Source organism: Jaculus jaculus, chromosome 2 (assembly GCF_020740685.1).
Source record: "Jaculus jaculus isolate mJacJac1 chromosome 2, mJacJac1.mat.Y.cur, whole genome shotgun sequence".
Lineage (NCBI taxonomy): Eukaryota > Metazoa > Chordata > Mammalia > Rodentia > Dipodidae > Jaculus > Jaculus jaculus.
In genome coordinates, this window is record NC_059103.1 from 27,205,268 (window position 1) to 27,228,499 (window position 23,232).

The 23,232-nt window shown below is 41.1% G+C and overlaps 1 protein-coding gene across 4 annotated transcripts in view; it reads left to right on the plus strand.

The window, feature by feature from the left end:
• Positions 1-23,232, plus strand: part of Arhgap28 (Rho GTPase activating protein 28) — a 202,932-nt gene that overhangs the window by 53,954 nt on the left and 125,746 nt on the right. The window contains exon 1 of one of the 4 annotated variants that reach the window (XM_045143968.1): positions 18,795-18,948. The exons of 2 other annotated variants lie outside the window; for them this stretch is intronic. Coding sequence is in view for 1 of the 2 variants with exons in the window: in XM_045143967.1 (XP_044999902.1) it covers positions 22,047-22,066 (20 nt within the window). In the remaining variant the exon portion in view is untranslated. Of the gene's footprint in view, positions 1-18,794; positions 18,949-22,012; positions 22,067-23,232 lie in introns of those variants that run through there. One more of the 4 variants, XM_045143967.1, reaches the window with a different exon arrangement.

Here is a 23,232-nt window from a genome sequence, read left to right on the forward strand (position 1 = left end):
TATTTCTTGCCATCTAGTTTGCTATAGCATCAGGATGCATAAATTTAAATAAATAATTTAGAATGCAGGTGTGATATGAAGAAGCTCATATCGGGACTTGAGAGATGGCAGAGTGGGCATAAAAGCGCCTGCCATGCTGGCATGAGGACCTGAGTGTGGGTCCCTAGTCATCATGTAAAATGTAGGGCATGATCATATATGCCTGAGATTCCTGTGCTGGTGGGCAGAGACGGGGAAATCCTGGATAACTAGTTGAGAAGAATCCATGAACTGTCAGATTCTTCAAAAGACCCTGTCTTGAAGAATACAGTGGAGAGCAATAGAGGAAGGCACCCTATGTTACTGTCCGGCTTGTATACACATAAGCTTTCACATGCCCCTCACATGTATGCCGATGAACATATGAACATACTAAACACATGGACCCCTCGACACACACATGCAGCATGATCAAGTTGTTTTGACTCCAGGAAGACTTGAATTCAGCACTCATGTGTAATACATGCATTCTTACCACTGAACTACACCTCAACCCATCTTTTTCTTTTTTCTTTCTATTAAAGTGACATACTAGAATATAGTCATTGAAAAACAAGATAGCAGAGTTCCTTGTAACATGCAGTTCAAGCAACCTGAGCTGAGGCAAAGAAAGAGAAGTCACAAGTTTCCAAGTAATGCAGTGTTTGGGGACACTCTCCTACAAAAAGTACAGAATTCCATTCATGAAGCTGGGCATGGTGGCACACACCTTTAATCCCAGCCCTTGGGAGGCAGAGGTAAGAGGATTGCTATGAGTTTGAGGCTACCCTGAGACTATGTAGTGAATTCCAGGTCAGCCTGAGCTAGAGTGAGACCCTACCTTGAAAAACAAAAATAAATAAATAAATAAAAAATAAAAAAAACCTTCCATTCATGACTGCATGAACTTTCACACTGTAACATGTACAAGAGCGACATAAATACTTGAGTCTATTTTGCATTTAGAAAGACTTGCTGTTCCACAGTTTACTAATATGATCTCTATTATCTTAATCTCATTATGCCAGTATTAATATCATAATTACCTGGGAAAGAGAAGCTGATGAGGTCATTTCTGTAGAGGGTGGGAGTGGTCACCTCTCTATTCAAAGCATTCATGTGTACTAATTGATAAATTTAACTTTGGTGTCCTTGGCCAGCACAGAGAAGAATTTTTCTTTTTATCACTATAAACTGAGGATTAAAAAAAAAAAAAGCAGGGCTGGAGAGATGGCTCAGAGTTTAAGGCGCTCGCCTGCAAAGCTAATGACCCAAGTTTGGTTCTCTAGTACCCGCATAAGCCAGATGGCGCATGCATCTCGAATTCCTTTGCAATGGCAGGAATCCCTGGGGTGCCCATGCTCATTCTTTCTGTTGACCCTTCTTTCTCTCTCTCTCTCTCTCTCTCTCTCTCTCTCTCTCTCTCTCTCTCTCTCAATTGAATAAAGAATAAAATACAAAAAAAAAAAGCAAAGATAAATGGTAAAATACTTTTGCTGATTAGAGAAAAGATGAAAAGCATTTAATTTGGGTGAAACTCAGAGTCAACCTAAGTTTCAGACAAAATGAAAGCTTACTAGGGTCTGTTTGCCGTGTGTGTCTCTGCGGGAAAAGTGTCTTCTCATCCCAGTGAAGTGGAGGCAGAGAGGAACACGATGGAAATAGAAATGGCTGCCTTCGTCAGTGATTGCTAGTTTTCAGAACCGAAGTGGGTTCTGCTGGCCAAGGCAGTAGGTGTGTTGGACTTACACAGTCATGCTTCATTTTGTTCTTTGCTCTTGGTTGAATGCAGATGTGATTGCATGATAGGGGCTGTACTTCCGGGCTGTGTTGTTTCTGGTAGAAGAATTATCAAACACAGTTGTTTACAACATAAGCTGGTGAAAACGGGGTGGTAAAATCAGGTTTCACCAGAAATTACCACATAAAAGCAGCTGTCACCCCGTGGCTTCATGACCTCAGTGGATGGTAGAGTTAATAACCCTTGATAAAGAACAGCCCATGGAGAGAGCTGGCTGTTCAAGTGATCTTCTGTCCAGCCTGCATTCACTAGATAGTTCCTCCTGACAAGTCATTTTTACCTAGTAGCTATTCTGGGACTGCTCGAGTTATCAAGGAATCTAGAGCTTCCCTTAACACTTTTCACTACCAGAAAGTGGTAGGTTGAGATTTTGAGAATCTCAAAAGAGATTTTGACACTAGAATTGAAACTTACTTGAAACTCGCTTTTGGTTAAGGTTTTAGTCACTGATAATTTAGACTTGAATGCTCAACCTTTATTGCCCTTTCGGCTCTATCAGGTATTTTGGGGTTCCTTTTGGAGTTTTTTAAATCTATTGCTTTTCTTATATGTCAGTCTTTGGGAAGGTGATCACTTGTCATTCTGTGATGAATTTCAAATGACTAGAATCATGTCTGTGTCCAGTACATCATAAATATTTAATGAAGGAAAATTACGACTTCTCTTTCTTTGCATCAAGTTTAGTCGCTTGAATTGAAATGAAGGCGACTCTATTATATTACACTGGGAGGGACTCTACAGCCTTAGAGACGCCATGAAATTATTGCCATTTCAGAGCTTTCTCTTAGTACAGGTTTGAAGAGGTAGAATTAAAGCTCCTCTTAAGCCCATCCTTAGTGGCTGAGCCCATTTTCCTCTGGCCTAGCCTCCTCCTCTCTTAGCACCTCTTGACTGCCTTTCTCAAGTGGTCCAATGCCTTGCATGCCCTCTTGCCTAGAGGCCAAAGACATTGGTGATTGCTCTGCCACCAACCTGGCCACTTTCTATCTCCCTCAGCTTGCCATGTCTCAAAACAAACCATCTTGCTCAGGGTGTATCGTTCAGTAGCTCCAGTCAGCCCATCCCGCCCATGGTGCCTTTCATTCTCATGGAACATATTCTGGACATAAATATTTGGGCATAAAAATTGTGCACATTTTGGGGTAATTCTGTGACTTACATGTTGGTTATATACATGTATATATTGTTTGATGTTCCAAACAGCATTTCTTTATGGTGAAATATTTCAAGCGTCTTTCAGTAATATGTAGCATCTTACTGTTATCCAGAGTCACTCCATCATACAATGGAACACCGGAACTTCGATCTCTTCTGTAACTAAATCCCTTCTCTCATCCTTTCCACATCTCTTCCTTCCTCTCATAGGCCGCATCCTCTGGTAACCGCTGCTCTACCCTCAACTTGTGTAAAGTTAACTTGGTTAGATTCTACATCTCAGTGAGATAACAAAGTGTTTATTTTTCTGTTCCTTTTTCATGCAGTATGACCCAGTTCTACCCATGTTGCCTCAAACAGCAGGCCTCCATTCTTCCTTGAAGCTGTGCACTTTCCCCTTGTGTACACGCATTAGCTCTGCTCTGTTCCTCAGCTGGTGTGCACGTTTGGTTGTTCCGATTTCTTGGCTCCTGTGAACAGTGCTGTGATAAGCTACTGAGTACAGATGACTCTTTGCCATACTGATTTTACCTCCTTTGGCCATACACCCGGAGTGAGATTGTTGGATCATATGGGGACGATTTTATTTTTAAGTTTTTGAAGAATCTCCATATTGTCTTCCATAATCACTCTACTAATTTACATTCCCATCGACAGTGTGCAAGGGTTGTGTTTTTCTCTGTATCCTTGCCAGCACTTGCTATCTCTTCGACAATCGTCTTGACAAAGGCAGGGATGGTATGTCTGTCTTTGCTCACCATTATGCCTCTTGTCTGTAATCCAGAACCTGGTACTGGGCAGGCACCCAAAAATATTTTCTGAATGAAGGGATCTTTTCTTTTCTTTCTTTCTTTCTTTTTTTTTTTTTTTTTTTTAATCTCAGCACTAGCTTAAGTCAAACTGAAACATACCATATGCTTCAGAGATTCTACTCATACCGTGGGGATCAGTTAACTCTCCATTTTTTCTGACCCTTTATCCTCTTTCTGGCCGCCTGCCTATATTAGCCACATCACATAAAGCTTAGTGAACAGTTGCCTTAGTTATGGGCCATGGAGCTATAAGCAGGAGTAGCAAGAGAAGACAGAAATCAAGCTGTCACTGAATAGTAATACTGAATCAAGCTTGTGCTGAGTTGCTTGTGCTGTCCTTATTTAAGAAGAAAGGCATTTTATCAATACATGGCTCACTCTGGGGTTTTGTTTTGTGCTTAAGGTAATAGGTGCCTTTGTTTTATTCAAGAAGTCTGGTACCTTGATACTGAGATCAAATCCTCCATAGTATGGAAATCACTTCCAAACATGAAGCACATTATTAAATTGTCCCCATGTGTAATGTTATACTACAGGGAGATTTCCCCTTTGCAAAGGGCATCCAGCTCATGTGTAAAAATAGTTGATACAGGCTAGAGAGATGGCTCAGTGATAGAAGCACTTGCCTGCAAAGCCTGCTAGTCTGGGTTCAATTCCCCAGGTACCACGTAAAGCCAGAATCAGTAAATAGCACAGGCAACTGGCATTTGTTTGCAATGGTGAGAGACATGGGCATACACATATGCAAATACATTTTAAAAAACTAACGTGGTGCTGCTTTTTATGTTGATATTTAATAATAATAATATTTTTCACCATTTTTCTTAATATACCAATTTTGTAGGAAGAAAAATTAGCATTTAGGAACTTATTTTGGCTTTAGTATTTGTTTAAAGTGTTATGAAATATAGCCATTGATACATGGAGGCAGTGACCTCACATGTGGTGCATGACACGCATGTTGATGATTAAGGATGTGTTACCAAGCCCAAGGCTCTGAATCCCTGATTAGGATCGAAATCCCAACATGGCATTATATCCTTTTCTGAGTCCACAGAAACTGTGCTGAGGGTAAAGGTGAAATGAAAATGACGTTCTGGGCTGGAGAGATGGCTTAGCAGTTAAGGCATTTGCCTGCAAAGCCTATGGACCCAGGTTTGGGTCCCCAGTATCCACATAAACCAGATGCACAAGGTGGTGCAGGCATCTGAAGTTTGTTTGCAGTGGTGAGAGGCCCTGAAGTGCCTATTATCTCTCTCTATCAGCCTCTTTCTCTCTCTCTTTCTCTCTCAAAAATAAATAAATAATAAATAAACAAACTATTTAAGAAAATGAAGTCCTTTGTGGAAAAATATTTGAGCTAGAGAACTTGTGATTCAAATTGTGTTAGATTTGCATATGCATGATGTAAATGTTCCCCCTACAAATTTGTTTTTAATAGAGTGATGCTGTAATTGTTTCGATGACATTTTCATTAAAAGAAGTGCTGAGTATAACCTACCTGAGAAAGCAGTGAACTTTTGATATTTGGTTAAGAAAGAAGTATGAGTTGGAAAAGAGCTGTCAGCCTGAAAAAAGAAAAGAGTATCCTAAAACCTTTGAGCATGTTGGTAGGTCTCTAGAATGTACTTGAAGAAGACTGCTGAGCAGGAGGAAAGTGAAGAACACTGCTCTGGGCTGTTGTGAATCCTAAAGAGCATTGTATTCATGGCAGTAGCAAGGCTGATATCAGTGCCAAGGGAAAATGGAAAACAATAGCAATGACCCCACTGTGTATGCAGATGTTATAAGGAAGCTTTCCTCTTTGTGCTTACATTGCTCCCAATTATCAGAAGAGTAGCCCATGATCATATTAGCTGCTAATGGAGGCAGGCACCTTGAGGAGCAATCTACTATGTCAGTGCATCTTCAACATGCCCTTTCCTTTATTTTCAGCTAAAAGGTTAAAATATATTTTATTTATTTATGTAATTGAGAAAGAGAGAGAGAGAGGGAGAGAGAGAATGAGAATGGATGTGCCAGGACCTCCAGTCACTGAAAGCTCCAGACACATGAGCCCTGTTGAGCATCTGGCTTACATGGGTTCTGGAGAATCGAACCAGGATCTTTTGGCTTTGCAGGCAAATGCTCTAATTGCTAAGAAATCTCTCCAGCCCCTCAGCTAAAACTTTATAATGTAAGCTCAGCATGCCTGAGGCATTCTAACCTTTTAAGCATGTGCTATATGATCTGGAGTTAAACATGCCTACAATATGTGCATTGGATTTCCTTCTTAACTTACGACCCTACAGTGAACATGCTCAGAGATGTGTGCTCCTTAAGTGGGCAAGCTCAGGAATGGTCAACTTCTGCATGACTGTATAGGCTTCAGAAATCAAATCCTCCATGCTCACTTTTTTTTTTTGGACATTGCTTTGGAACTATCTCTGGAGCTCTCCTTACTTGTTGTAGGTAGTAAACCATACTCTACTCTCCTTTTTCATGCTTATTTTGGTTGCGTACTCACCAAGATGTGAACACATTGTATTCAGTTACAATAATAAGCACATCCCTTAAGAGAGGCTTCAATTGCTGTGCAAGAGTTCACAAGAGAACGACTCCTCAGCTAAGGAGGAACTTGGTCTGAACATCCTGTCTTTAAGAACTCAAGCCCATCACATTCCTTCAGGCTGCTATCCAATGGGTATGAACTGTGCTTGCAGAGTGAGCTAGCTAAGACGGATTCTGCTTGTAAGCTTGCTTTAAAATTCAACCAATAGTAAGTTCTCCCATTCAAGTACTAACTGGGCCCAACCCTGCTTAGCTTCTGAGATCAGACGGGATCAAACACATTCAGGGTGGTATGGACATGGACAGTAATAATTTCTTACAAGGTTATTCTGCATCCTATCTGTGTGTCTAATCAACCAAAGTCTGCAAACAATGACTGCATGAACTAGTTGACCCTACTAACATGACTGTGACACACATGTTAAAAAAGGGCTCATGTTTTATATTATATATATAAATGGATTTTTTAAATGTTTTTTTTCCCGTGTGTGTCTATGTGTGTGTGTGTGTGTGTGAGAGAGAGAGAGAGAGAGAGAGAGAGAGAGAGAGAGAGAGAGAGAGGAAGATCCACTGAGTATAACTGTTTAATTAAGGTTGATCACAGCATGGGTGGGCGTTAGAAGAGGGACTTGTTGGGAAGTTCAGTGGGAGGGGTTGAGAGGGAAGTTAAAAAAAAGTTAATGGGAGGGATTATGATCAAAATATATACATGTATCAAAATTGCCAATACAATGTAGGTGGTTCTCAGGTACCTGCCCTTTTATTGTGTCAATTCAGAGCATAAGGCAGTGTGTTTTACTAGGAATGCTTACACTACTGAGGATAAGCCATATGACCATACACGTAACAGTCACCTTCAATAGTCAAGTTATAGTGATATAAGGAAAAATTCTAGCCTTGACAGTGATGAGAACTGCAGAGCTTATCAGGCAGGCTTGGTGTCCTCAGCTGGCAGTGGGTTTGATTTGCTAATGCACTGTTGAGGATTTCTGCCTGTAAAGTCTTGAGGGATACTCATCTGTAGATGTTTTTGCTCTTATAATGATCTGTATGGCTTTATCAAGGTAAATCTGGTTTTAGGCAATGTGTTGAGTGTTCTCTGTATCTGTATTTTTCTGTGCTCATTGGTATCCATCCTTAAATAACTGGCAAAGCCATCTGGGCCTGGAGTTTTCTTTGTGGGAAGGTTTTCCATTATGAATTCAATTTGTTTAATATATATGGGGGTAGATCCCTTTACTTCCAGTCAGTTCTAGTCACTCATATCTCAAGGAATATAACTATTTTATATAAGCTGTGGAATTTCTTGGCATAAGCTTGCTTATAATATTCCACTATCATCTGTTTTCTATTTATAGGATTTCTTGTGACAATCTGCTTTTTTTCTTTTCTGACATTGATTATTTATGTCTTTTTTTTCTACTTTTCCTGATAAAGTCTGGATATAAATTTAGCAAATTTATATATACCCCAAAAGCTGGCTTTTAAAAATATTTTTCTCATACTTTGCTTATTAATAACTGTTTTTTAAATTTTTTAAAATGTTTTAAAATACTTTTTATTTATTTAGAGAGAATGAGTGAGTATGGGGACACCAGGGCCATCTGCTACTGCAAACCAATGCCAGATGCATTTTCTGCATCTGACTTCACTCATGGGTACTTGAGAAGTGAATCTAGGTGGTCAGGCTTTTGCAAGTAAGTGTGCTTGACTGCGGAGCCATTGCTACCCCTTACTGACTTTTGATCTTGTCTTATTTCAGCTTCCAGTCACTTTGGATTTATTATTGTTTTATTATGAGTTTAGGTCATTTTTCGTTGTCTTTCGTTTGTTTGTGTGAGACACTGTCTCACTATACCCATGCTGGCCTTGAACTTGGAATCCTGTTGCCATACCCAGTAGAGTAGTTACAAAAGTATGATATCATACCTGGTCATTGCTATATTTTTTTTCATTTCAAAAAAAGTTGTTTTTTTGAAACAGTGTCTCACTATAACCTAGACTGACTGAAATTCACTGTGGAGCCCAGGCTGGACTCAAATTCATGATGCTCCTCTAACCTCAGCCTCCTGTGTGCTGGGATTTATGGCATGTGCCAGCATGCCTCACTGTCTCTTTTCCATTTCAATATAGCCATATGTTGCTGTAAAATAATCTCTGAGACTTGCTTTAGTAGTGTCTCACAAATGTTGATGCATTCTAGTTTTCATACTAATCAACTCAAACTATTTTCTTATTTCCCTTGAGATTTCTTCTTTAACTTCCAAGTTATTTAAAAGCAGATTATTGCATTGACATTGCTTGGAGATTTTTTTTTTTTTCTAAGTGTCTTTGTTTTACGAACATATAGTTTCATTCTGCTGTGATTAAAGTTCACACTTTGGATGAGCTGAGTCGTTTGAAACTTGAGATGTGGTGTGTGGCCTGGAGCATGCTGTACCTTGATGGTGTTCCCTGTAGACCCCAAAACGTGTCTTCTGCTCCTTTGGTACGAATGTTCTATAAACACACATTGTGCTCATTGGGCCAATGCTACTAAGTTTTCTGTGTTTTCTTAATTTTCTACTTGTTCTGTTAGGAACAAGGGATTGTGGAATTTATGAATTCTACGTGTGGAGCTTTTGCTTCAGGAATTTTGAAGGCCTGCGCTTCAGTGAAGAGTTATTAGTGGTGTTTCATGGATTTAGCCTTTTATCATTAAGAAACAGACCTCTTCACTTCGGTGATTTTTTTTTTTTCAAGGTAGGATCTCCCGTATCCCAGGTTGACCTGGAATCCACTATGTAATCTCATGGCCTGGAACTCCTACCTCTGCCTCCCAAGTGCTGGGATTAAAGGCATGTGCCACCGTGCCCGGCCCTCCTCTTCATTCTTGGTTATGCTTGTTCTGAAGTTGTAGCCAGTGTGGTTGTGCTCCTTGTACTTTCCTTTTCGAAGTTACAGGGCTGGAGAAAGGGCTCAGCATTAAAGGTGCTAGCTTGCAAAGCCTACCAGCCCTGAGTTCTGTTCCCCAGTAGCCACGTAAAGCCAGATGCACAAAATGGCACTTGTGCCATGAGTTCCTTTGCAGCACTGGAAGGCCTTGGCTCACTCATTCTCTCTCATTCTTTCTTCCTGTCTCAAATTAATTAATTAATTAAGTAATTAATTTAAAAAAATATTACTATAAGCTGGGCATGGTGGCACATGTCTTTAATCCCAGCACTTGAGAGGCAGAGGTAGGAGGATCACTGTGAGTTTGAGGCCACCCTGAGAATACAGAGTGAATTCCAGGTCAGCCTGGACTAGAGTGAAAACCTACATTGAAAATAAATAAATAAATAAATAAATAAATAAATAAATAAATAAATAAATAAAAACTCATTATACATGGCCTCTGTCCTTAGTTGCCACCTTTAGGATGTGTCCCAGTTTTCTAACAGAAGCTTTTCCCCTCAGGATAAGGTAACCCCGTGACTGTGCCCTGTGTGGTCTCAGTGCTGATCTTTCCTGTCTAACTCTAGCTCTTTATATGAACAGTGTCTGACCAGTGTCTGATGAGGGCTCCCTATGGGCTTGGCTGAAACTCTGGGGACATCCACAAAGAATATGAGACTTTTGTTCTGACAAATATCTTAGAAGACAAGGCAAAAAGAAGCAAGGTTCATTCTGGCTTACAGTTACAGAGGTTTCAGTGTGTGGTCATGTGGCTCGGTTGTTTTGGGGCCTGTGGTGAGGCAGAACACCATCAGAGGGGGTCATGTAGCAGAACAAAGTAGCTCATCTCATAATGGGCAGGAAGCAGAAAGAGGGACCCAGGAAGAGGCCAGGAGAAGATACAGCCCCGAGGACAAACCCCAAGTACCTTATTTCTACTAGTTAGACCTCACTGTGGTGGTTTGAATGTAACTGTCCCCCCACCCACCCACAGCCTCACGCGTTTGTGATTAAGCTTCCTACTTGAGTCTGCAGCTGGGCGGAGCTTGAGAGGTGGAGCCTTGCTGGAGGAGGTGTGTTGTTGGGGGTGGACATTGGGACTGATGAGTGTGTAGCCTACTGTGTGCTTAGAGCAAGCTCACGTGTTCCTGCTCTGCTGAGGCTGTGTGACATCTTGATCTGGTGGCTTTTCTGTGCCACAAGGAAGCTTCTCCTCCAAACTGTAAGCCTGAAATTTCCTCTCATGAGCTGCTTCTAGTGAGGTGTTTTATCCCAGCAATGAGAAGCTAACTGCAACAGCTCTCCAAAGAGCATCACCACCAGGAGACCACTTCAACATGTGGGCTTGTGGGAGACATTTGATACTCAAACCGTAATGCTTCCAGCCCAATCATCTTTTCCAGTGACGTTCACAGGTTCTCCATTCATGTGCGAAGGCCTTTCCATGCCTAACCATGCTGAGTTATCTCAGTCATTCATGGCTATTTTGCTGGTACATTTCCTGACCCTCTAATTGGGTGACACCTGCTTCCCACAGGATCCTAGTGAACAGGGCAGCCTACTGTGCCTGGATGAAGACGTGAATGGACATGGCCACCCCAGCTTTCCAGTGCTCAGTGTCTGCATGGCGCACTGTAGTCTGTGGTCTCACCTCCACTGCCCAGTGCCCACGTCTCCATGGCTACCTTGTGTTTCTTGTAGACAGCGTCTACGCTTGGGTTGAGGGTCCTCTGTTGCTATTTGTTTCCTATGTAGACCATCAGTTTTCTCTCTCTCTTTTCTGTGCTTCTTTTGGATTACTTGAGAGAATTTTTTAATCCAGTTTTATCTTCATTCTTGCTCTTTCTTTACAACTTTTAGTTGTTACTCCAAAGTTTGCACTCTGCTATTGTATGTCATTGTATTCCACGCTCCGGAGTCATTTCCTGCATAAGGTAAGGAGCTTATGATTGTGACTTCATGTCCTCACTGTCACGACACGGTTGTCATCTCTTCTGCTTACCACGTGTGTTACATATCTCCTAATGCATCCCGATTGTTTTTGGTTTAAATAGATAATCTTGTTCCAAGAAATAAAACTAAGAAATTCCTTTCTTTTACACATATCTACATGCTTGCAGTTCCCTACAGCTTAAATGCTTTTGTATAAGACTAACTTTCCATCTGTTTTGGCTTAGAAAACTTATTCTCACGTTTTCTGAAGCTCAGATTGACTGCCTGTGAATTTCTCTCTCTCTCTCTCTCTCTCTCTCTCTCTCTCTCTCTCTGTGTGTGTGTGTGTGTGTGTGTGTGTGTGTGTTTGTATAAAAACACTTTTTATCTAATCTTCATTTTTGAAGGATGATTTCATTGGATGTAGAATTTTAGGCTAAGTTTTCCTCCCCCAGAGCCATTTAAGAATATCATCCTCTGCATTTTGCTCATGGTGTTTCTGATGAGAAGTTTGGAGTCACTCTCACCACTGTTTTATATGTGACATATCTTTCTACACTACAGCCTTTAATATTTCTCTTTATCTCTGTTATTTTTTTCTTCTGCCAGTACATCTGTGTTTTTTTTTTTTTTTCTGTTATCTGTGCTTGGAGTGTGCTGACTTTATTGAATCTGTGATTTATAGTTCACAACAGGTTTTGAAAAATTTTAGCCACATTCTGCATCCAACGCCCATCCCCACATTTCAAGAACATGCACGTTAGATTGTTCTATGTGGTCCCTCAGGTCAGGCTCTTGAATGGTTCCAATAATTTTCCCTCTAATGCTAAACTTCATTTTTTGGGTATTTCCCATGTTCTATAATCTTAAACTTTTGCAAGATCTTCTTCTGCAAGTAGCCCCAACTAAGTATATTGTTTTTCATTGTGTGTGAATCTGTATGTATGTGTAGATGTGTATGGTGTGTGTGTGTGTGTGTGTGTGTGTGTGTGTGTGTGTGTGTGGCTGTGCATGTGCCATAGCACACATGTGAAGATCTGCAGGACAACCTTGGAGTGCTTTTCCTCTTTGTCCACCCTGCTTGATACAAGGTCGCCTTTGTTGTTTTGTCTATGCAGTTTTGCTTCACGTGCACCAGTGTAGCTGGCCCATGAGCTTCTAGATTCTCCTAGCTCAACTTTCCATTGCCATAAGCATATTGGGGTCATAGATGCATGCCCCACTTTGTATCCAGCCTTATGTGGTTATTGGGGAGTCAAACTCTGGCTAGCACACTTGCAAGCAAGCACCTTTAACCACTGAGCCGTCTCCTTGATTCCACCCTTCACAACTAGTACATTCTTGATTTCAGATTTTTTTCCTCCTAAAAGTTTCACATTTTCCTAACTTCCCTTTGTCCCACATACTTCTTTTTAAGTCATTAAGTAATGTTTATGCTTACATGCTCAATGTTCATGTTCACGTGTGTGTGAATTCCTCAACACTCAACACCACTGTGTCTGAATCCCTTCTCATTTCCTTGGTCTTTGCAAGTGTAGCCATTTTTGATTGACTGTTGCACGTGTTTTGTTTTCATGTTTTTTTTTTTCAAGGCTCATGCAAGATTTTGTTATGTTTTATTGTAAATTTTTAAGGCAGGTCTAAATTAATCTGTAAGCACTGACATCCCTCCTAAAACACACACAAAAAAGCAGACTTTCGGTGTCATGACCTTACCCCCAGACTATCAACAAAGACTTTCTTTTTCAACTCACCAAGACTCACATGTCTGTCAGCTGTAGGGGAGCTCTGGGAATACTTTAACTTATAGATATTCATTTGTTCTTTTCCTCTGGCTTTAAGAAGCTGACCTTGCACGTGTGACTTTAATAATCAGTTACCACCCCAAAGAAATCCTGTATGGGTTTCTTGAGCTCTTTGTCTGCATACCTCCTTCCTGTCTGGTACTTTTCCTAGCAGATTCCTTCTGCCTGACCTCCAAGAACCCCATTCTGCATCCCCTTAACTCAGTGAGATCACAGTGTTGTTGGGTTTGCTCCACCACACTGCTGTGTCAGCTGTGCGCCCGGACAGAAGTCTGGGAAGACTTAACTTTCGGTAAGATGCACTCATTCTCCTTCTCTTTGTCAAATATCTGTAAACAATTTTCATGGACTCAACCCAGTTTTGTACTTGTTTATAGTGGAAGGATAATCCAATTCAGTTGCTGATAATATCCTTCGTGTCTTCTCCTAGACACTACGGTACCAGTTGAGGCACTCTACAGAAGTGTCCCCCAGGCATTGGCCCTGATCAGCTTGTGCTGGACTTAGATAAGACTGTGGTTGGTGGCTGCACATCCCTGAAGGGAAGGGTGTTTGGCAGTTGGGATATAAAGGGTGATTCGGGACTCCTGCTCTTCATGGGCTCTCATTCTGAAGTCATCTCTCCCCTATCAGGGATATAGGCCAAGGACAACCTGAACGTTCAGACTTGTCCAAGCCAAGAAACCTGTTTCTGTGCTGGAAAACTCTGCATCTTATTCCATGGCTGTAAAGTTTTGTTTTTCCATCCGAATATCTGTGGCTTCTTATTTTCTTCATCATTCTCGAGCTATTGAGGCATTCCAAAGGCCAAACATTTTGTTAAGATATTTGCATTCATAGTTCATTTACTTTTTATTGTAACTCAGAAGATAAGTACTAGTGGGATCTCTTACCCATGAAGAAAGCACAGTTCAGAGAGATTGGGAAATTTGCCTGAGATCCCATAGCTCGGAAGTGGCAGAGCCAGGATTTGAACCTACACCCTTCTCACTTTGTGCTAAGCATTTATGATAGGAGGCTGTATCCTCCTTTCCATTCACCTCATACCCCTTAGCACTATAGTTTCTGTGCTCATCTTAATGGGGTCTGAATTGGTTTAAGAATAGGAAACTCATACTGACACAGTGGTGCCATCTAACATATACTGGAGCTCTTCCCCACAACAGCTTAGGAGAGAATCAAGATGAAGAAACAAAGTCTCCCTTGTTACTCATTTTGGAAAAGAAATTACCTCAAACTCTAAGAATGTAGAGTCAGAATACTTCCAGGTTGGAGGGGTGGCTCAGCAATTAAGGCACTGCAAAGCCTAATGACCCGAGTTCACTTCCCTAGTACCCACATAAAGCCAGATGTACAAAGTGGTGCATGGATCTGGAGTCCATTTGCAGTGGCTGGATACCTGGCACACCCATTCTCTTCGATCTCTCTCTGCCTGCAAATAAATAATTAAAAATATTAAAAATACAAAAAAATACTTCTTATCATGAACATAACCCTTCAACTGACATTGGAATTTTGTTATAGTCATATTAGTGTTCACAAATGATAGTTACTGGAATCAACTGGTAGGATATCTCCACTATTCTACAAATTAGGGAACAACAAGGAAAAGTAGCTGTTTCTGTGTTGAGAAGGGTACATACCTCATGATTACAGACTGGGGAATAATATGTTCTATGATACCTATTTCATGCCATCTTCTCTTACAAGGCTGTGTTTTAAAAATATTTTTAACTATTTACTTGCAAGCAGAACAGAGAGAGAAAGAGAAGGGGGGGTAAGAGAGAGATAGAAAGAATGGGTATACCAAGTCCTCCAGCTGCTACAAACTAATTCCAGATGTATGTACCACTTGTGCATCTGGCTTTACATTGGCACTAGGGAACTGAACTTGAGTTATTAGGCTTTGTAGGCAAGAGCCTTAACCATTGAGCCATTTCTCCAGTCCCACAATGTTTTTATTTTTTAATATTTATTTGCAAACGTGAGGGTGGATGGACACACCAGAACTTCTTGCCAGTGTAAAGGAATTTCAGATGCATGGGCCACTTTATTCATCTGGCTTTATGTGGGTAATGGGGAATCAAACACAGGCTGTCAGGCTTTGCAAGCAAGCCTTTTTCACTGTTGAGCCATCTCTCCAGCCCCACAAGGCTATTTTTAAGTCTCATGTTCTACTAACTAAGCTAACCCATGTTCTAATGCTGTTCTTATATGTTCTACTTGTAGAATATGTTTATTATCAAATGCTAACAATGTTAGGTGGTTAGCAATTATGTCATAAAATATTGTTAAAGTAAGATATATGGGTTTACATAATGACAGAAGTAATACAACATCCCATGATCAATTACTAGAAGCTCTTTTATTTGTTAACCAAATAGAGTCCATGGTGCTCTTGACCAAATATGTGAAGTGGCAATAAAGCTTTTCTACAGGAACTAGCTGGCACTACATCAGCTTCCCTGGGGAGGATTTAAGTGTTTCTGGGTGCTTCTGAGAGCAGATGAAGGATGAAGCTCACCTATTGCAAGGTAGTTTTCTCAGTCTGTCTCCCACTTCTACCTCCCTAGGGTCAAATGTGCATGTTCTGGGAAGCAGGCTGGAAGCCACATCTGATAACCCTGTGTAGCAGAACTTGCGAGCTTCACATAGACTGGCATTCCTCAGGCCAGGGGCGAAATGTAAAATGAGAAAGCCTGCATGCTTGAAGCTGTTAGGAATCTATTTCAGAGCTCCTCAGAATCTGTAATTATTCAATTTTAAAATGCCTCCAGGATTTGGGCAGCTGAGTGTGAGAGGAGAGGTAGGGAGGGAGGAAGAATTTGGAAGGAACATTCTCTCAGGCTGTGAAACTTTGAATTTAGAGAAAGTGTAAAAATAGGTACTTGATCATAGCGGTCAGTTTGTTGTTTGTTTCATCACTGGCTGAGCAACCCTTTGCCTCTCATGTGCTAGCCAAACAAGCACTGCCTCTTCCACTGAGCTGCCTCCACCAACAGAGTCAAACCTGTTTTCATTTCACCACTACATTCTGTTCTTCAGAGGTTCTTTGGCCCAAATATATAGAATCTCCAGGTGTAAGACAAGAGATTCTTTTCTATATTTTGGGACTAAATTGACTTCCTTCAAAATGAATGACTATAAATCTTTAAACATTTAAAAACATTAATTTCATTATATTTGAGAGAGATAGAAAGAGAGAGGGAGGGAAGAAGGAAGAGAAAGAAAAAGAGAGAGAAAATGGGCATGCTAGGACCTCTAGCCACTGCAAACAGACTCCAGACACATGTACCACCTTGTGCATCTGGCTTATGTGGGTCCTGGGTAATCAAACCTGGGTCCTTTGGCTTCACAGCAAACACCTTAACTGCTAAGCCATCTCTCCAACCCTGACTACAAATCTTTATGTTCCATTATTACCATTTGCAAGGACATCTGGTAGGATAGCTCTCCTTCTCAAAAAAAAAAAAAAAAAAAAAAAAAAAAGCAGCCCAGAGGGTAATGAGTTAAAAAAAAAAAAAAAAGCTAGACATGGAGATTTATTAAGTGGTTGGCGGGGTGGGGGGGATTGAATCCTGAGCAGTAAGAGGAATGTAGACATGATCTTTTCAGTTTTTCAGGTGGGAAGAAGACCTCTTTTGGTAATTTTTTTAAATCGACAAATCCCAGTCAAGTCACTTTCGTTCTTACACTTGGTTCGTGAGTGACAGCCATCAAGGAATTGGTCTATCATTTCTGGCAACAAAGAGAAGGCTCAAATCCAAATGCCACCAAGCCAGGGTTGAAAGGCCAACAGAGAAAAGAGAAAGTTTGTGTTTAGTAGGAACAGGCTCGATAAAGGATTTGAGGTGTCCCTAAGAGAAGCTAGTGTTTTTCTCAATTGAATTCGTTTGTACTAAAAGTTGTGCCTGCCATTCATGCTACTAGAAAGAAGTTCCTCTGCACATTAACTATACTAGTGATGTGTTTGAACAAGGTGACCCAACAGGATATGCAGTCCTTTTAATTTTTGTTCTGTTTTGTTCCATTTGGAGGCCTGTTTTTGGCAGCTGATTCCAAAAGCTCCAACACATCTTAAAATTGGATCTAATTGCATCCCCTGGGATATTTCTCTGTGGAAAAGAAATTGGGTTCATTTGCTAATCCAATAAGTACATATCAAGCACCCTTTATCCCAGATGCTCAGGATCTAATCTAAGTTTTAGATCTGAGACTTTGTTTTCCTTCAGATTTTGGAATGTTTGCATAGACTTTACCAACCGAGCTTCTCTATCTGAAATTAAAAATGCACATTTGGGGCTGGAGAGATGGCTTAGCGGTTAAGCGCTTGCCTGTGAAGCCTAAGGACCCCGGTTCAAGGCTCGGTTCCCCAGGTCCCACGTTAGCCAGATGCACAAGGGGGCGCACGCGTCTGGAGTTCGTTTGCAGAGGCTGGAAGCCCTGGCGCGCCCATTCCCTCTCTCTCCCTCTATCTGTCTTTCTCTCTGTGTCTGTCGCTCTCAAATAAATAAATAAAATTAAAAAAAAAAGAGTTGTTTTCCAGAAAAAAAAAAAATGCACATTTGTAGGATGCTCAAAAAATTTCAAGTTTTAGAGCATTTCATATTTGGGCTTTTTGGACAAGAGCCATTCAGTCTGTGTTTCTTTCTGGCTTGCTGTCTAAAGAACATTGCCCCTGATCATGTCAGCAATTGTGTGTTTATCCTTTATTTACCTCTTGGATATTGATGGTGTGAATCTTGTAAGGACTGTTCTTAGCAATGGATATGATAAAGCAGTATAACAAGTGAAGTTTCCACCCCATCTGTAGCCTTGGTGTTCGTAGGGAAGTCAGTTAATATATAAGCAAAATATAATTTTTAATTTAGAGAATGTTTTTGTGTGTGCTAGGTATCGAATCTAGGGTCCTACCTCAAGCATGATCAGCAAGTTCTCTACCACTAAGCTACCTCCCTCTTCCTCTACTTCTTCCACAGTGTAATTTTGGAGAGGAAATACGTTAGCTCTATTATCTAAAGACTAATGTCTGATAAGTGTGTGACAAGAGCCAGAAGGTTAAATGCCATGATGTAATTATAGCATGATCTGCCTCTCTCTCTCTCTCTTTCTGTGTGTGTGTGTGTGTGTGTGTGTGTGCTGGTTACAGAGCCCAGAGCCTTGTGCATGCTAAGCACCCACTTTTTCCACTAAGCTTGAAGTCCATGTGTGGGGTCTTTCATGATTATCTTCTGCATTTCTCATGAGCCCCACTCAGATGAAACAATTGAGGCTCAGAGTGAGTGTAAATTTTTCAAAGTCTCAGAGCTAATCAGTGGCAAACTTTTTGGGATTCAAACCCTTTTCTGATTGTGAAGGTAAATATTTCTGTCTGCATCATAGCTTGATGCATATTGGATTAATCATTCATGGCTTCTTTTTAAATACTTCATGTTAAAAGTCCTTGAGGAGTAGAAACACTTATAAATCACAAGAAATCTAGTTTTTGCTTTTGACTTTTAAAGCACCATTAGTAGAACGTCTATCTGCTTAGGGGAAAACTGTTTTTAAAACTCTTCCCTGCACACTATGCACACTACACCGGCTTCCCCAGATCTCTGCCTCCTGCAGGCTAATTGCACTTCGAAGTCTTCCTTAGGGAAATGGATGGAAGTTTGAGCTGAGACACAAACAGGAAGGCGGTGAGGCTGGGTTTGTCCTGCAAGCACCACCTCTTTAAATAGCTCCGTTGCAGAGGGAATCAGTTCTCCACTGAGCCTAGGAACTCCATCGGTCTTTGTTTCTGACGGGAGGGCCCAGGCTGTCCTGTGGAAGCTGGGGCAGCAGTCCGAGCAAGGTGGTCTGTTAGATGCTGGCTGGAAATGGCCTCCCTGCTTTCAGGCCATGAGGACAGCCCATGGCAGAGCTGTTCTGTTCTCCCTTAAGAGTGTCATCTGTGAAACTTTCACCCTGTTTGAAGGTAAGGTTCCAGGCACTTTCTACATCAATGACTTGGGTCACAGGTTTCTTTTTGCACAATGGTTCTCTCTTATTTAAGGGAAGGGAGCAATACAGTTTTCACTGGATTTTATAATCTTAATAGCTGTTTATGGGCACATCATGTTAGGAGATAGTAAATTGTGATTATGTTTTAACCCTTAAAAGCAGATTGTTGGCACAGATGTGACTTTATAAATGCTTAGGTAGAGGAAGGCAGTAGAGAAGTCCTGGTACTAATTAGAAAAGACTAGTTTAAAGAGCGATCTTAATAGAAGCCTTAGCACAAGTGCCATAGGCTCAGGATCCCAAGTCCTATTGTGTGCCAAAGGCTTGAAACTGTCTAAGCCAATCTTTCCAGGCAATTGCCTAATTGTGGTAACATCTTCTGAAGTATGAGACACTTCTTTAAGCAAGATATTCCATCCTTGCATGGAATTAACGTCTGCTATGGCCATGTTAGCCAGCCTTCGGCTTGTTTTCCCCTCAAGCCTCTGGACAAAGGGGACCGGCCTGCAGCCGTGGTTGCTCTGGTCCCCCAGGTGAGCAGAGGCACCACGTTCTGTGCTGGCCCAAAGGGAACGCTACAGTTCTGAGAGTTGGGTGACCTGCATCCGTCCCTTGCCTCTCACTTTTTCCTGGCATCTGCCTGCCCTTCCTCTGTGTTCCTTCGTCCAGATTAATTAGCACTTGTGTTCCCAGCTTGTCCTGAAGCCCGGGACCTGATGAGTCTAATTATAGGGGCTTTACTTCCAGAAACACAGACACAATGCCTGCTCTTCCTAGAAGGCTACCGAAGTAAGATTGATTAACCTCTCCTTCCATTTAATGAGCCCATCCTTGTCTTCCATAGCCCCCCCCACACACCATCCCATTCTTTGTGCTGGGTATGGGAGCATGTGAGGAGCTTCGGGGAGGGGTATGGCTGTTAATTTGAATTTCGTTTAACTTCTTTTAATTAGATTTGTATTGTATGCTTGAGTGCTATGGGCTTTTTTCTTTACTTAAATATGTTATATTAATTTTTGAAAATGCATTCATCATAGCTCCTTTATTGTTTAAAGTTGTTCAGCTACCACACATTGTCCTTAAAAGTCAACTGTTTTGACTCATGGGACCTTCATTTCAGAGCACTGTAGAGTCTAGTAGGAAGCCAACCTTGGTGACATGCCGCTGGTTTCTATACTATGTGGAGGGTGAGGTAAAAGAGTTTTTTTTTTTTTTTCTTTTTTTAAATATTGCCACAGGTTTCAGGGTTTTCCTTGTTTTATATATATATATATATATATATATATATATATATATATATATATATAAATTTTTTTTTTGGTTACATGTTGAATTTCATGCATAAGCATAGCTAACCATGGTCCACAATGAGGTAGTTATTTCTAGCATAATTCCTAGGATGGACTATGAGCTTGATGTGGTCATTTGTAAAAATAATAATAACGTGTGCTCTAATGATTGTCACTAAAGAGGGAGGCTTTCCTTAAATGATTAAGTGATGATGACTTTATCTGGATGAGTTGCTTTGAATTTTCACATTCTGTTTCTTCTTTTTGATACTCCACAGATCTTAATGTACCCCTGCTCCCTTCTATACCATCCACTTTGGGCTTTGAACATGTGTCTGTCTTTTCACAGGCAAATTTTACCAGGCCCCTGCTAAACTCTTAAGCTAGACATTAATGGAAGAGCAGCCCAGCTATTCAAAAGCAAGTTTAACAAGATAAGACTCATGCTTAGATTTGAAAATGTGAACAAAGGACTGCATTTTTATGATCTCAAAGACAAGGAGGGAAAAATCAAATGGAAAATAGAAGAGCTCTTAGCTACCTAAGCAAGCAGGATAAGGAATTCTAAAGACAATGGCGTAATAAAGCTAGGCCACTTCGCAAAGGTTCTGCACAAAACAGAAAACAACAAAATTGCCTATGAGATGAGCTAAGAGGAAATCAATGCCTCTTGATAATAAGTAGAATGGCAAAGCCAAGTGCAGATTTACTGGAAGGCATCCTACTGATTGCGGTTGAGCTGACTGTAGGAATGTGGTGTAATGCCTCTTTTAAAGCCCTAGAGGTGGTGTTTTCAATCAGTGCTGGCGACATAACCCCAGATCCTGGCCTAGAATTAGTCCAAAAGTAGCATGCAAAAGCAGTTAAACCTAGATGTGCAGTATTGTTGCATGTGTACCAGGACAGACTGGCTCTTCACCGTTGTCAGGAGTCACAAAGCTGAGCAGAGCTACTGGGGCTGACGGTGTTGCTGCTCTGTGATAAGGATAGTCAGACATGGAAGATTCCACCAGGACAATCACCCAACACGTATCTAAACTGAGGAAGGAGAGACCAAGGAAAGGGGAGTTGTTTCTTAGGGATACCAAAGCCTGTGGAGAATGTAAGGGTTGGAAAAAACAAAAACCTATTGAGAGGAGTGTTTGACAAATGTAGGAGCTGATTAGATGGGCACTCATTGTTCAGTGACCCTCGTCACAAATAAATGTCGGGCTTCCTGAGCTCATTTACCAAACAAATTTGAAGAAGTCAGCAAACAAGCATGGATCTGAGCAATAAAGACATCCAGTCTCCAAGCTGCCAGATGCCTTTGATTAAAAGAACACGTAGATTCCTCTTTTTCATTTCTCTTATACACAGATTGGGGCCTGACAGGTAAGGCTATCTCCTGGTTGGCTCTAGATCACAATGGTTTACACTTCCTAAGAATCCATGCTGCTGCTTCACAAAAGTCTCCATCTGGACCCCTGAACAGTCCCTTGTTTTGTTTTAAAGACAGCTGGAAAGCATATTTCAGTTATGTGTGTGCTGAAGAGGTGCGTGACCATCTGAATCTTTCAGCATAACAGATGACAGTAGACATTCTTTGGCCTGGGTTTTCTTCCCGCCCCACAGTGGGCAGGGCTCCCATCACCTTGGGAGGGAGCAGCTCCGTGAACTGTGGTGTGGCTGCACAGCCTGGGGAAAGCTGTTTTATTGGACTGCCTCAGACTGCAGCCTTGTGGAGAGAGCCCACAGTGATGTTTGAAGGAGAGTCCAGGCAAGGGGCTTTGTTATAAATATAATGAAAATGGAAACTTGCCCGTGAGTATGCTTTTTATTTATTATTGTTTATATTTTTAACTGTGCTTTGGCCTCAAGCTTGCTATGTAGCTGAGGATGACCTTGAACTCTGGATCCTTCAGTCCCCAACTCCCTAGAGCTGTAGAATTACAGCAATGTGCCACCATACCTGGCTATATTTTTCTTTTCTTCTCTTTTCTTTTTCTTTCTTTCTTCTTTTTTGGTACATTTATAGGTTCAGACTGCTCTTGAACTTAGTCTTCTTGTCTCAGCCTCCTGAGTTTTGCTACTACAAGTGTGTACCACCATGTCCAGACTAAAATCTTATTTTAGAATAGTAATCTCTTTAAAAACAATAGCTATTATTTATTTATTTGAGGGGGGGGGAAAGAGAGAGAAGAAGAGGCAGATAGAGAGAATGGGAATGCCAGGGCCTCCAGCCTCTGTAAACAAACTCCAGACACATGTGCCATCTTGTTCATTTTGTTTACATGAGTCCTGGGGAATCAACCCTGGGTCCTTAGGCTTTGCAGGCCTTAACTGCTAAGCCATCTCTCCAGTCCCTATAATAATAATCTTGTATACACATCTTTTCATGAATCTTTTTATGTATATTGTTAAAACGTTATGGGCTTTGTCATTTGATTAATTCCTGGAAGCTTCTTTTGCAAAAACAAAACAAAACAAAACAAAACAAAACAAAACAAAAAAACAGGCCCGAATAATTTGTTTTAGTTAGAGATTCTATGGCTACCTCTTGCCAACAAGAACTTTCATTTTCTTCAGAACTTGCTTCTAGTCCATGAAACTGAAGAAAGTAGAATTCAGTGTGAGGCAAACCAATCTTGGGTCTTTTTGAGGATGGTGTAATTTCCAAAGTATTAGAGGTCAAATGTCAAAATGTCTGTGGCTGCAAATGTGTGGGCTACTGTGGTAATGGGAGGAGTGATATGTTGGAATGCTTCATTCATGGAGGAGAATGTCCCTGGAAAAAGGGACCTTCAAGATAGAAAGCTGGTTCCCAGGGTGGTTCTTCTCCCCCTCTTTTCTGGCAAGTGTAATGTAGCATGTGTACATGTGTGTCTGCCCGTGGCTGCATGTGTAGGGTGTGTGAGCATTGCCTGTGGAGGTCGGAGGTGGACGTCAGGTATCTTCCTTGGTCACACACCACTTACCTTACTGCAGGA